This window comes from Vulpes vulpes, chromosome 8 (assembly GCF_048418805.1).
Source record: "Vulpes vulpes isolate BD-2025 chromosome 8, VulVul3, whole genome shotgun sequence".
In the NCBI taxonomy this organism is placed as follows: Eukaryota; Metazoa; Chordata; class Mammalia; order Carnivora; family Canidae; genus Vulpes; species Vulpes vulpes.
The window spans coordinates 55,729,894-55,743,249 of NC_132787.1; the positions used below are offsets into that span (position 1 = coordinate 55,729,894).

General features: G+C 42.9%; 1 protein-coding gene across 3 annotated transcripts in view; it reads left to right on the forward strand.

Annotated features, from left to right (window-relative positions):
* TBX15 (T-box transcription factor 15) overlaps nt 1-3,940 on the forward strand; it is a 109,311-nt gene extending 105,371 nt beyond the window's left edge. For all 3 annotated transcript variants that reach the window (XM_025994655.2, XM_072766776.1, XM_072766777.1), the window contains one exon: nt 746-3,940. In XM_025994655.2, the coding sequence (XP_025850440.1) occupies nt 746-1,530 (785 nt within the window). In that variant the 3' untranslated portion in view covers nt 1,531-3,940. The remainder of the gene's footprint in view (nt 1-745) is intronic.
* Nucleotides 3,941-13,356: the final 9,416 nt, after the last annotated feature.

The following is a 13,356-nucleotide window of genomic DNA, read 5'->3' on the forward strand; positions in this document are numbered from 1 at the left end:
CACAGACTACGTTTGCAGTCTTTGTTCCAGTCTCTGAGACAGAGGGCAGGCTCTTCTAGAGAGACATTAGCAGAGCCTCTGGATTATAATGATTTTGTTACAGGTTAGCTTAGCTTTTCTGGTTGTGCTTGTAATATCATATGACAGAACTTCGATCCCATACCTCACTTCCTACTGCCTGGTCCTCCCTGCTCAGCCTTTCCAGGCCTCAACCTTGACTTGACACCTTACCCCAGTACCCCATTTCCTCTGAGGGTCAGGGCCTGAGATTTGTTTTTAGCTGGAGGACTAACTATGGCAAGGTCAGCAATAGTCTCAGGTGACAACACGTATTTAACATATTTCCGTGGACAAGGGGGGAAGTTGAGCTGGTGGATTTTAATGCTGATCACCAGAGGTCTTACTGGAAAGTGGATTTGACGGTGAGAGATGGCAAAGTGGATACTGGAATGCTTATTGCTTTCTTAAACAAGACTTTGAAGGCACTTACACACAGGGACACAAGAGTTTAGTGTTCTTGTGTGTCACCTCTTTGTCCTCTTCTCTTTTGGGGTGTGTGTGTGTGCCTGTGTTTGTGTGCACAGTGGGAATCACTTAGCGTACGTCGGTTAAGGGAAAGCTATGGTTCTGTAAAAATCAGCCCACCTTGGACATCTGAGGCTTCCTCCTGCGTGGCTTGCATCTGGCCAGACAGACTCATCTTGAAAGGCCTCTGGCTCAATGGTGTTCACCTTTTATTTTTCAGGGGGCAGCACAGGCACTTCCCCGACCACCTCCAGCACCGGGACACCATCCCCTTCAGCTTCCTCTCACCTTCTGTCTCCATCCTGTTCTCCTCCAACATTTCATCTGGCCCCCAACACTTTCAACGTGGGCTGTCGAGAGAGCCAGCTGTGCAATCTCAACCTCTCTGATTATCCGCCCTGTGCCCGAAGCAACATGGCTGCCTTGCAGAGCTACCCAGGGCTGAGTGACAGTGGCTACAACAGGCTTCAGAGTGGCACTGCTTCAGCCACTCAGCCCTCCGAAACCTTCATGCCTCAGAGGACTCCATCCCTGATCTCAGGAATACCGACTCCTCCCTCGTTGCCTAGCAACAGCAAGATGGAAGCCTACGGTGGCCAGCTGGGGTCCTTCCCCACCTCCCAGTTCCAGTACGTCATGCAGGCGGGCAACGCAGCCTCCAGCTCCTCATCCCCACACATGTTCGGGGGCAGCCACATGCAGCAGAGCTCCTACAACGCCTTCTCTCTCCACAACCCTTACAATCTCTACGGATACAATTTCCCCACTTCTCCCAGGCTAGCTGCAAGCCCAGAAAAACTGAGCGCCTCTCAAAGCACTTTACTCTGTTCTTCTCCTTCCAATGGGGCCTTTGGAGAGAGGCAGTACCTACCCACGGGGATGGAGCACAGCATGCACATGATTAGCCCTTCGCCCAATAACCAGCAGGCGACTAACACCTGTGATGGCCGGCAGTATGGGGCGGTCCCGGGCTCCTCCTCCCAGATGTCCGTGCACATGGTTTAAGGGCCAGCCCAGAGTCTCCGTGGGCAGGTCCTCCTCTTCGGGAGCCCAAGCCTTTGAAGAACGGGAACTGTGTGTTGTTTTGTTTTCTGGAGGAGGAAAGCACATACCCAAGAACAGCAAAAGACGTTTAAGCCACTGAAGGATACTTGCAGTGGTATCATCTCTGACTCGGTGGCCATTCCCCTGCCTTCCCAAACCTTAGTTTTATAAAGCATTGTCTACTCCAGAGTGGCCTTTGAAGAAACTGAATAATCATTTTATAATAATGTTAAGGGAGATGCTAGCATGTAGCAGCCATGAAAATTTACCCCCACACAAATACAGACCTACCTATACATGATACATACATACATACGTGCATGCATGCATACACACACATATATATCCACACATAGACTCTTACACACACCAACATACACGCACACTGACTCGGAAGTGGGTGAACTCTGGAGGGGGGGCCCAGATGGGTGCTTTCACCAAGAATTGGTCTATGTACAACACTAGATGGACTGGGCCAGCAGTAGCTGTCAACCTTTCTCCCCCACAGCCTACCCTGTTTCTGGAATGAACCACACGTATCCTGGAGTCCCTTTCCATCCACGAGCGTAGACAGACGTCAGCACTACAATGGGACTGGGCTTCCTGAACAAGATTGCTTTTGAACTTTGGCTCCCGGGCTCGGTGTGCTGTCGCTGACGTTCCCAGCTGTGCCTGGGGAAAGAGTTAGAGTTTAGAGCAGCTGAAGGAGAAAGGAGGAGAAGGAGGAATGAGCAAGAGAGAGGCGGTGAGCAAGACTGAGAGAGAGAGGAAGTATGAGCAATGGTGGAAGTTTTAACGCACCAAGGAAATTGGTTTTGGTTTGTTTCCTGCCCTACCCCTTACAGGTTATAGAAAGAATTGTGGCATTACTAAGGAGGAAGCCTTTCTGGGACACTGCAGAGTCAAGGTGCTGGTGACAGGGACCTGGGCAAGGAATGCACTTCGATCCCACAGCTCTGAGCACCGTGATCTAGAAAAGGGGTACCCTGCAAGAGGGAGGGCCGATTCCAGAGCACACAGCCTGGCAGGGAGGGGGAACAGAAGGAATGTGAAGAAGGAAGGGTGTTATAATCCCAACAGATGATACCAGGAGCAGAGGCGACAAATAGAGGCCTGACCTTTCATATGCCAGATCCAGACACCTGACCTGGATTGGCTGCCCTGTAGCCCCTGTGGCAGGAGAAATCCGGGCACGTCCCAGGGAATAGCAGATGGGCCTTCTACATCCTTCCACCTGCCCTTAGATCTCCATTTTTATCAAATAGTTTATTGCATTTTGAAGTTTGGGTTTTTTTTTTTTCCTTATCTTTCCCTTCCCCTTCAGATCCTTTAATGTTAAGAAAACAAGTGAAGTTTGGTGCAAGCTAAACTTTTTAAGTGGTGTGGAAATGCAAATAATACCAAGTAAAATAATACAGATATTATTAAGATTTTTTGGTTTTGAGGTGTTGTAGATAAATGTATTTATGTGCCTAGTGGGGAATCCAATATTATGAATATTAAAAAAGGGGGCAATAAAAAGGGTATGTAAAATATGTATGAAGTAAAGGTGTATAAAAAGTTTGCCCTTATGCACGGAACTCTGTTTCTAAGTGCCAAGCACAGAAAGCCGCTAAATAAAATCTTTGCAATTGTATTATTGCGTGTTTGTGCGGAAAAAGTAAAGAGCCGTGTATGCATTTGCATTATGCTTTACAGTGAGCCCAGTGCCCTCGTCTAGGCTACTTTACGTGATCTTTATACATAAGGCTTCATGATGTAGGTTTTGCCATTCTTATTTTGAGTAGTAACTGAGCTCCAGTGAGATTGGGCGGGTTATCCGGGACCCTAGCGCCAGTTGGAGAGGGAAAGAGGACTTGAAACCAGGTCTGACTCCAGTGGGATGTTCGCTTTCATGCTGGCTGCAGAAACCAGGGAGTCCAGCAGTGATCCTCACCCCGGCTCTGTGCCCCGCGCATTATACCATTCTTAATGTGCTTATCTCACCTCATCCTCCCACAGTATTGTGAGATAGGTATTGTTTTTTGTCATCATTTCAGAGATCTGGAGACAAGCTTTTAAAATATTAAGTACTCGATTAAGTCCCTCAGGTAGCAGGTGATTAAGCTGGCAGTTTCACCTCCTGGTCCGTGCAGTTAGCATGAGTCTTGCTGCCGGAGCCCCAGCAGTCCCATGAGGCACTTGAACAATCAGGAAAGAAGTTACAACCTAAGGGAGTGAGGTGAGTGCGCCTCTGAGGCCCTTTAGTCATACATTTATACCCTCCCCTTTAAATGGGTCACCACAGGGCTGGAGGAGTGATTTTGAATTGTCGTATACCAAATGACAACTTATAAGAGATCAATAAAGTGCCGCAGGCTGTTCCATCTTCTCTCTTTCTAGATTCTCTCATTTGTGTTTCACAGTAACCACAATGGATGGACAAGGTAGGAAGTATTGTTTTGCAAATGGGAGACAAGGATTCTAAAGGTTGTGACCTGCCTGTACTTCAAAGTGGCTGGGAAGCAGCAGAGCCAGAACTCTACACCTCCCACTTTACCTCTATCTGGACTGTTTCCCTGGTTGACATTGACACTGGGAGCCCCATGACCCATTTCACCAGAGCTTGATTTGAGGGGTCAAGTTGTCCACTACCACACACTCATTTGCTGGAAACGGAGCTTGATTTGGGGAAGCAAAAATTTTAATCATTGCATTGATTTTATAAATAACTTCAAAGACTGAAATGAGGAGTAATTCCATTAGCTATCACATGGTTGCTGAAAGAGCTGGGATGATGGCTGATGAGAATCTCCATGGATTGTAGAATCCGATCTCCATTGAATTCTATTTATGTGGAAATCTTTGGTTTCATAATGGCAGACTGAAAGCAACCACATATAAAGCTTACAGTTATTTCTTTATGACTTAGCAGCATACCAAATATTATGCACTGGTCTAAGTGTGTTTGAGGTTTTTTAGGCAATAGATAATCATTATATGCCAAAGAGCAAGCTTTACATAGAAATTTCATTTAACAGAATAAGAATTTCAGTAATCATTTATGAGTGTTAAGTACAAAATTTCTGTTATTTGGATTAATTAGAGCAGTCCAAGTCAATTACATCTCAATTATGGCATGTGTTTCTATCTACAAATGGGGAAGTAATAAAAATATTTATTTTAACAAACTGGATAAAAAATTGTTGAGAATATGCTCTACCCAATTCTCTTTAATGTAATGGTGAAAATTCCTTATAATTGGCACACTGATTACATACAAAGAGCTATTAGAAATCTGTTCTGCCCTCACTCATGTTTCTGGAGGAAAGGCTGTCTTGTTCCTCTTTGCATCCTTGGAAAGTTTGTGGCCTGCAACAGAATCTCAATGCATAGTTATTCTTACTGCTGAATTTGTTGACCAAGCCCATTTTTCAAGAATAGTGCAAAATGGTTGCATGGCTGAATTATCATTCACTCCAAATTAATGGGCCCAAATGAACAAAGATTATTCTCCATATAGCATTCCATGGCAGATTAATGTAAATCTAATGTAGATACTAGCTTGTCGGGATCCACTAATACATAATGGAGGGGTAAAAAAAAAATGCATGTCATGGTTTCTTTTTTGAAAGGGTTCGCTTTTCAGGCAGTCATGTGCCTGTGAGTCAAATGATATAAAAGACTAAAAATTCAGAGGAGATGCTCAGTGTAAGAAGGTAAGGTTGGAACTGTTTTCTCTGGGAGGTAGAACCTGATTGAATTTTGAATCATGCTCAGAATTTTTATAGCAGAAATGGTGGGTTAAGAATGAGATAACTTAAAAGTCAATAAATAAACAAGTTTTGGAGGAAAAATGATAGCATCTCAATTCAAGCCTAGTAATTTAATAAAATAAGAATTCATAATCTTCTTGTAGCCTATAAACTAATATTCTCTCCTGTGAAATATTTTATCATTAGTGAGCATATAGAGACTAGAGATGGAAGGACAGAGCAGTTTGGCTGATGCCAAATGTTTGATTCATTGCTTAGTACTTGGAGGATTTCAGAGAAGCTCTGCTGTACTAATTTGCATTAAATAAGCTAAAGGACAGTTATCCTCCTGAGGAAACCTAGACACAAAGATAAATTTTCTCTTTTGTGCTTACAGTTGTCAGTTGGAGATCTGAATTCCAGAGAGGGCCATGCCTGTGACTAGCTTCATTCATTCATCTGGTTCAATTTCAGTAAACATTTATTTCATGCCTACTCTGTGTCAAGCACTGTCCTTGGCATGAGGACACAGAGGTGGAAAATTAGACATATTCCTGCTTCTGAGGAGTTCATGGCCCGGTGAGAGACTGCTGTGGGATACACTAGCAAACAAATGAATAATATAATTTCAGATTGTAAGAATCATCCTGAAGGAATTACAAATAACAGGATGATAGAGAATGATTGGAGAATGAGGATGAACACTCATTTAAATAGTGTTTTCTAAGAGCACTGCTCTAAGGAGATGACATTTGGGCAAGTACACATGTAAACATCTCAGAATTTGCTTGCTCCAGATTACACTGAGGGCAGCCATATCCTCACTGGAGGACATGCTCTGCTAGTCTGGCACCAGCTTAGACCAGGTATTTTTGTTCTTCCCAGGGATTTGTGGCATTGATTCTCTTATTTGCTGAAGCCTGGCTGCTGGTCTTCTGGGACTGGGGCCATTTAGAGACTCCTCAAATTTGATCTGTCTTCTGATGGCCCTGGTACAGTCCTATTTTCATGACTTCCTTGGCCAAGGATGAGTGTCATCCAACCCTTCTATCTGACTTCCTTAGAAGGTTAAAACTATTTGTTAACTAATAGCAATCAGATAAATTATGTGTAACAATTAATAAAAAAGTACTAAATATGGCTTGATATTCTATAATTTTCTCAGAACTGTTCTATATAATACAGAGATGTAGAAAATTTCTACCTTCAAGAAGATTTCGGTTTGGTTGAGAAGTCAAGATATGTGCATAAGAAACAGTGAACAGTAGAAAGCATTACACTTGTAGTAATGACCATATATTCTGCAGAATTTTATAAGGAAACATGTTTTTATTGAGTTTTTATTACATGTTACACATTATGCAAGTTTATCCCATAATCTTTGCAACTACCCTACAGAATTTGTATTTTAATCCCTATTTTATAGATGGGGAAATAGAAACTCCTAGAGGTTAGCAATGTGAAAAAATCACAGAACTTGTAAGTAACAAAGAAAGGGCTCCAGCCCAGGTCTTTCCACTCTGATGTTTTTCTAAAAATGAGATTCAAAGGGACTGTAATAAAGAGAGAAGTGTTCATGGAGGAAGACAAACTTGAATTGTTTGAGGAACTCCTGGCAACTACATAAACTGAGGAGAGAGGTGTCTAAGTGTGAGTGTGGGGAGCAGCACAGGAAATACAAGTCCTTTCTATATGGGACAGTGAGTTATGGCAGTAGGCAGTGGGGGGAGGGTGTTTACCTTCTCAAGTCAAATCTCAAACTTCTTAAGTCAAATGTTCTCCCTGTCTGCTCCTGGTACTGTGAATCTGGATTTCCTTTCCTTATGTGAGATGTCCTAGCTCTGTAACATGGGCAATTCAGAATTTCCTCCAGGGCCTCTTTGGAAGCCTTCATCCTGGTAAGGACCAGGGGGGCTGGGACGTGATGGAGGAGTCGATATACATCCCCCCAAACCCACCAGGGTCCGTAGGCACAGGCTCACTGCCACAGTCCCTGAGTCAAGCTCTGCACAGAGCCCCTTGCTTCTCCAGCCAGGCCTGCAGTGCCACGTGGGACTGTGAAAGGGGATCTTGCTGTTTAAGGCCGAGAAAACATTCATCATGTTTTCCTTCTTAGCTCATTTTACTGCTCATAGCACTCATCTTTTATGGGCCAGCCTAACGGCATTTCCCACTTCAGATGCTTCCTACTCACATTTTCTGCTTTTATTAGACTTTATTGCAGGCCCTGTAGAGGCACAGAAAACCAAAGAGGTTTTGAATCCTTTTTAGTGTTTTCACCCAGTGAAGCTGAAGTGGACAAAGGAGACTGCCAGAGGACTGCCAGGTCAATCCTCCAGTAGTCCTCACTCTGGAAGTTTCTGGGCTCCATGAGGAGGATTTGTGGAGTTTCCCCTTCTTGCCATGCTGCACATCCCTCTTCTACCTACCAGCAGGGAGAGCCCCTCTAAGTTGTCTTTGGATGATGTAACATATGAACCCTCAAATAGTAACACATTAGTGTTAACTTCTCACTCATATTGCAATCCGATCTGGGCTTCCTGGTTAGGTGGCTTCTCCTAGCAACAATTCTGGAAACTAGGCTCCTTTTAGGCCCTACTGTCTTCAACACTTAAGTTTGGTACCTCTCATCTGCAGCAGATGGAGAAAGAGTGGAAACTTGAACTTGGGAGATTTATCAGTCCTGGAACTGGTTACATGGCTTCCTCTTGACTTTGCAGTTTGAACTCCAATGGCCATGTTTACCTGCAGAAACTGGGAAATATACAGTCTAGGTGAGTGCCTAGGAAGAAGAGGGGACAGGTTTGGTAGGCATCAGGGAGTCCCTGCAAGCCCCGGAACTGAACTACACTTACTTTCTCTGATCTGTTTTTCTTGTAAACCCAGCCGGTAAAGGTAAGGCTAACATCTAGTCCCAGCTTCTCGAATGTTTGGCAAAACTATCTGGAGCAGTTGACTTTACCCCACTAGAGGTCAGCTCATCAGTAAGATGTATCTTTCAGTAGGAGTTCCTTTCTATTCTCCTAAAATATCTCAAAGATTTATGCAATGCAGAATGAACTTTTCCCAAGTGGTAATAACTATAAAACAAGAAATGTTTATTGAGTGCTTATTACATGCCAGCATTACTATTATTATTATTATTTTAAGGATTTTTATTTATTCATGAGACACACACACACACACACACACACACACACACACAAACACAGAGGCAGAGATGTAGGCACAGGGAGAAGCAGGCTCCCAGTGGGGAGCATGATGTGGGACTCAATCCCAAGACCCTGAGATCATGACCTGAGCTAAAATCAGTTGCTCAACCACTGAGCCACCCAGGTGAGCCAAAATATTATTATTTTTATGCCTATATCAAGCAGGTAAGAGAAAAATTACAGAGGCCAAGAATCTTGCACAGGGTCATACTCAGGCAATCCCACTCAGAGTTTGCACTATTCATTAACATAAGGCAGTTATGGATTTTTAATTTTATATTTATTTACTTGTGCAAAATGCCAAGAATATTATTGATAAGTCATATTCCCTACCGCAAGAAAGCTTATACTATGGAAGAAATCAGTTCTTTTTTTTAAGATTTTATTTATTCATGGGAGACACACACACACACAGAGGGAGAGAGGCAGAGACACAGGCAGAGGGAGAAGCAGGCTCCACGCAGGGAGCCCAACATGGGACTCGATCCCAGGACTCCAGGATCACGCCCGGAGCTGAAGATGGCGCTAAACCGCTGAGCCACCTGGGCTGCCCAGAAAGAATCAGTTCTTTTTTTTTTTGACCTTGTTTATTTGTTTTTACTGAAGTTCGATTTGCCGACATACAGTATAACACCCAGTGCTCATCCCATAAAGTGCCCTCCTCAGTGCCCATCACCCAGTTACCCCAGCCTCCTCCCCGCCTCCCCTTCCACAACCCTTTGTTCATTTCCCAGAGTTAGGAGTCTCTCATGGTTTGTCTCCCTCTCTAAATTTTCCCACTCAGGTCCCCTCCTTTCCCTTATAATCCCTTTCATTATTTCTGATATTCCCCATATGAGTGAAACCATATAATGGTTGTCCTCTTCTGATTGACTTACTTCACTCAGCATAATACCCTCCAGTGTCATCCACATCGAAGCAAATGGTGGGTATTTGTCCTTTCTGATGGCTGAGTAATATTCCATTCTATATATATACATCTTCTTTATCCATTCATCTGTCGAAGGAAACCATGGCTCCTTTCACAGTTTGGCTATTGTGGACATTCCTGCTATAAACATTGGGGTGCAGGTGTCCCAGCATTTCACTGCATCTGTATTTTTGGGATAAATACCCAGTAATGCAATTGCTGGGTCATAGGGTAGCTCTATTTTTAACTTTTTGAGGAACCTCCACACTGTTTTCCAGAGTGGCTGTACCAGCTTGCATTCCCACCAGCAGTGTAAGAGGATTCCCCTTTTGGGGATGTCTGGGTGGATCAGTGGTTGAGTGTCTGCTTTTGGCTCAGGGCATGATCCCGAGGTCCTGGGATGAGTCCCATATCAGGCTCCCTACATGGAGCCTATTTCTCCCTCTGCTTACGTCCCTGCCTCTTTCTGTGTCTCCCATGAACAAATAAATAAAATTTTAAAAAAAGAGAGGATTCCCCTTTTTCCACATCCACTCCAACGTTTGTTGTTTCCTGCCTTGTTAATTTTCACCATTCTCAGTTCTTACTGGGTTTCATCCAGAAAGATCCCAAGCATAACCCTGTAGTGTTAAGTGCCTAATAATTAGCTTTTTAAAAAAATTGTAATATAAGTGCTCAACAGTAAGCTTTTGATTACTGTTTTTTTAAATTTTTAAAATTTTTTATTTAATTTTTTAATTTTTTTAGATTACTGTTTTTTAAAAACATCCAACATACTGATAATTATGCAACTAAATAAAGCCACCCTGCCCATGAAGTTCCCTGTTTTATCTCTTTTGTTTTTTTTTTTTTTTTTGAAGTTCCCTGTTTTAGAAAAGCCCACTGGAGTGACCCTGCTTTTTTCTTCCCATGCTCTATTTCCTATTCTTATGTTTTAAATTCACCAATAAAGAGTGAACTTGAGAAACCCTAGGCACCCCACTTGCAGCCCCAGCAAGAGAGAGTCCCAGGTCAGGTCCATGTCCCTCGTGACCTCATTGTGTAGCTCTGGGTATGCCATGTACCCTCCAGAACCTGTGAAAAGAACCTTGGTTTTTTTTTTTTTTCAAAGTTCCCTGATGGCTGTTTCAAAGATGTACCTTGCAATCATAGTAAGGACCACAAGGGCTGGTTCAGCCACAGAATTGGTTCCAGTCAATCAGGGAGATTGTGGGGGGTTGCCAAGAGTAGTTGGGGCTCAGGTGAGTACCCCAGTCATTCCTATAATCACTATCAATAGGCTGAGGCCAACACAAAGTGAACATGGACATATAAGCCATCTTTCTAGAGTGTCAGGATCACATTCTGTTCAGCTTGTAGTTTTGCAGGTGTTCAGGTGACACTTTCTACCCCAAAGTAAGAACATGGGGTACTGTGCAAAGACCCAGAGACCCAAAGACGCAGTAAAATCTTCCGATGTGGCTTCCAAACTAGGTTTCTAGAACTAGGCTTTGTTTAACCCTGTTACAGCACAAGATCTGGGCCTCAGAATGCTGCTGGTGATGCTCTTCAGAAAGGACGCTTACAAAGTGAAGCACCCAGTACAAGCCAACAACCATCTCATGTCCCTTCACCAATCATATTCTTTTCAGAGAAGAACTAGTTTAGCAATTCCATCATCCAGAAATGATTCTCAGAAACACCTCAGTCAATGGTCACAGGTTTCATACCCCATTATCAGTCTACTCTGTTCTTCAGAGGATTTAATGCTTCATCAATAAAGTCTTTTTCCTAAATGTTGGTTTTGTTTTTTTGCTATATGGGCTTACATATGTCTTCTTATTAGGCTCTCCAGGCCCTGTCCTAATGGGCTCATTCTCCTGAAACAGGCCAGCGCTAGTCCATACATTTTAGAAGCTCACAGCCCAGCATGGAGACAGATCATAAGCAGAAGCAATTATTGTAGTAAGAAAATGCTATGATGGAGATAAACATGGATGTTATGCACAAAAGAGAAGCAGTTGGGTCAATCCAGAGGTCGAGGAAGACTTCTTGGAGATGACAATGGATAGTTAAAAGTAAGACTGCTTAAAAAAAAAAAAAAGTAAGACTGCTTAGCACAGACGTAGGATAAGTGAAGGACTGATGATTGTAATCAGGGTGTCCTATAGTAATGTTCTAAGGAAATTCAGGTATCCAGTGCTGCATGATGCAGTATACCTGTGGAATTCTGGGAAATTTCATATGAGAGAAAATGGCTCTGGGGTGGTAGAAAATAACAACAACAAAGGTCTAAGTTTAGGAATCCAAGGAAGTAAGCACCACTAGATATGTGGAATCTCACTTTGATAAAAAGTACTGGGCAGCTCAAAGAGCTACAAGAGATAGTGTCATGGAGAAAAGGTAGGACATACATCCTCTTACTTTGTCCTTTTTATCCATAATCATCCCAGAAAAGATCGTAGGAACAAAAGCAGAACTTCAACCCCTCTTGCATATTTGGAGAGCAATACCACGTCATCTTCACACCATAAACCTGATGACGTGAATGTGTGCAGACACTTAACCCACCATAGAAAAGCCAAGCACAGAGTGAAAAGGTCACTTGTGGGAAGGTGTGAGATGTGTGGGGAAAGCCAAAGCACAGAAGAGTTACCCATGCGAGGGCCAAGTCAAGCAAGATTCAACAGGGGCCGTCTTGCCTGTTCAGGCATTTCATAAGCCCACTCAGGAGTGCTAGCAGGACCCAGAGATCCAAAATTATGAGTTATTTACCTTGGCCTCTAGCATGACTAGGTCTTTTGTGACTTGGCCGTTCTTGGGGATGTCACACCTTGATTCTGTTGCACTTTACTGAAGAATATTATTTTAGGTGCATTTTATACTTTCAATGACATAGTCCTTTCTGTTTAGGGAAATAATTAAAGAAGAACCAGCAGTAGGGGATTTATTCATTCCAGCTCATTATCTTGGAAAATGCTGCTTTGCAAAGAGTTGTACTGTAGGAGCATGAGCTTTAAAGGGACCTGCTGGTGCACACAAAATCATCCTTTTTCTCCACTGCACTCACTACACAGTAGATCTGATCAGAACTAGGAGACATTAAGGAAGAGTGGAAGAGTGGTAGAATAACACTTAGACTTCACTGAGGTACATCAATTTTTGCTTTCAGCTCTCCTCAGTGGCCACCTCGAGAAACTCAGAGGATGGAATTTATAGGATTTTTAAGCCTGAGACCTATCATCAGCTCCAAGGGAGCACAGATTTCACAGACTGTCCAAGCACAGAATGGAGTGCTGCTGTGATTAGAGGAGAGCAGGAAGCTGGCCTAAAGACAAGATCCAGAAATCTGGAACATTGAGAAATGAGCAGAGATTCTTGTAGAGCCTGGAGGCAGTGACTCTCCAGGAGTCTAGTCTTCTAACTCACTTTTATAGGTCAGGAGATGACAGAATGAAATGCACTCTTATTTGATTTTCATTGACTCACCCCTGGAAGTAGAGATTTTATTAACATGTTTTGCTTCTAAAGAAGCTACAGTCTTTGGGCCATATCCAATGGGTTTTTCTTTTCTTTTCTTTTCTTTTTTTCTTTTCTTTTCTTTTCTTTTTTTTCTTTCCTTTCCTTTCCTTTCTTTTCTTTTCTCTTTTCTTTTCTTCTTTTCTTTTTTTCTTTTCTTTTCTTTTTCTTTTTCTTTTTTTCCTGCTACAAGGAAGGCAGCACACAGGGAACATGTCTTAGACATATTTTTAAAAGGCCTGGATTTGAGCCTTTGGTTATATCATTTATTAGCTGTGAAATGGAGATCATAGTCTACTTCCTAGATTGTTAAAAGATAATATAATTGAAAGCCCTACTCTCAGTGAGGGCTGTATAACAGGCACTTGGTAAATGTTCATTGTGCTGGTGTTTGTCCTTCTGTCTTCCTGGTAGAAAATAACAGGATAGCAAA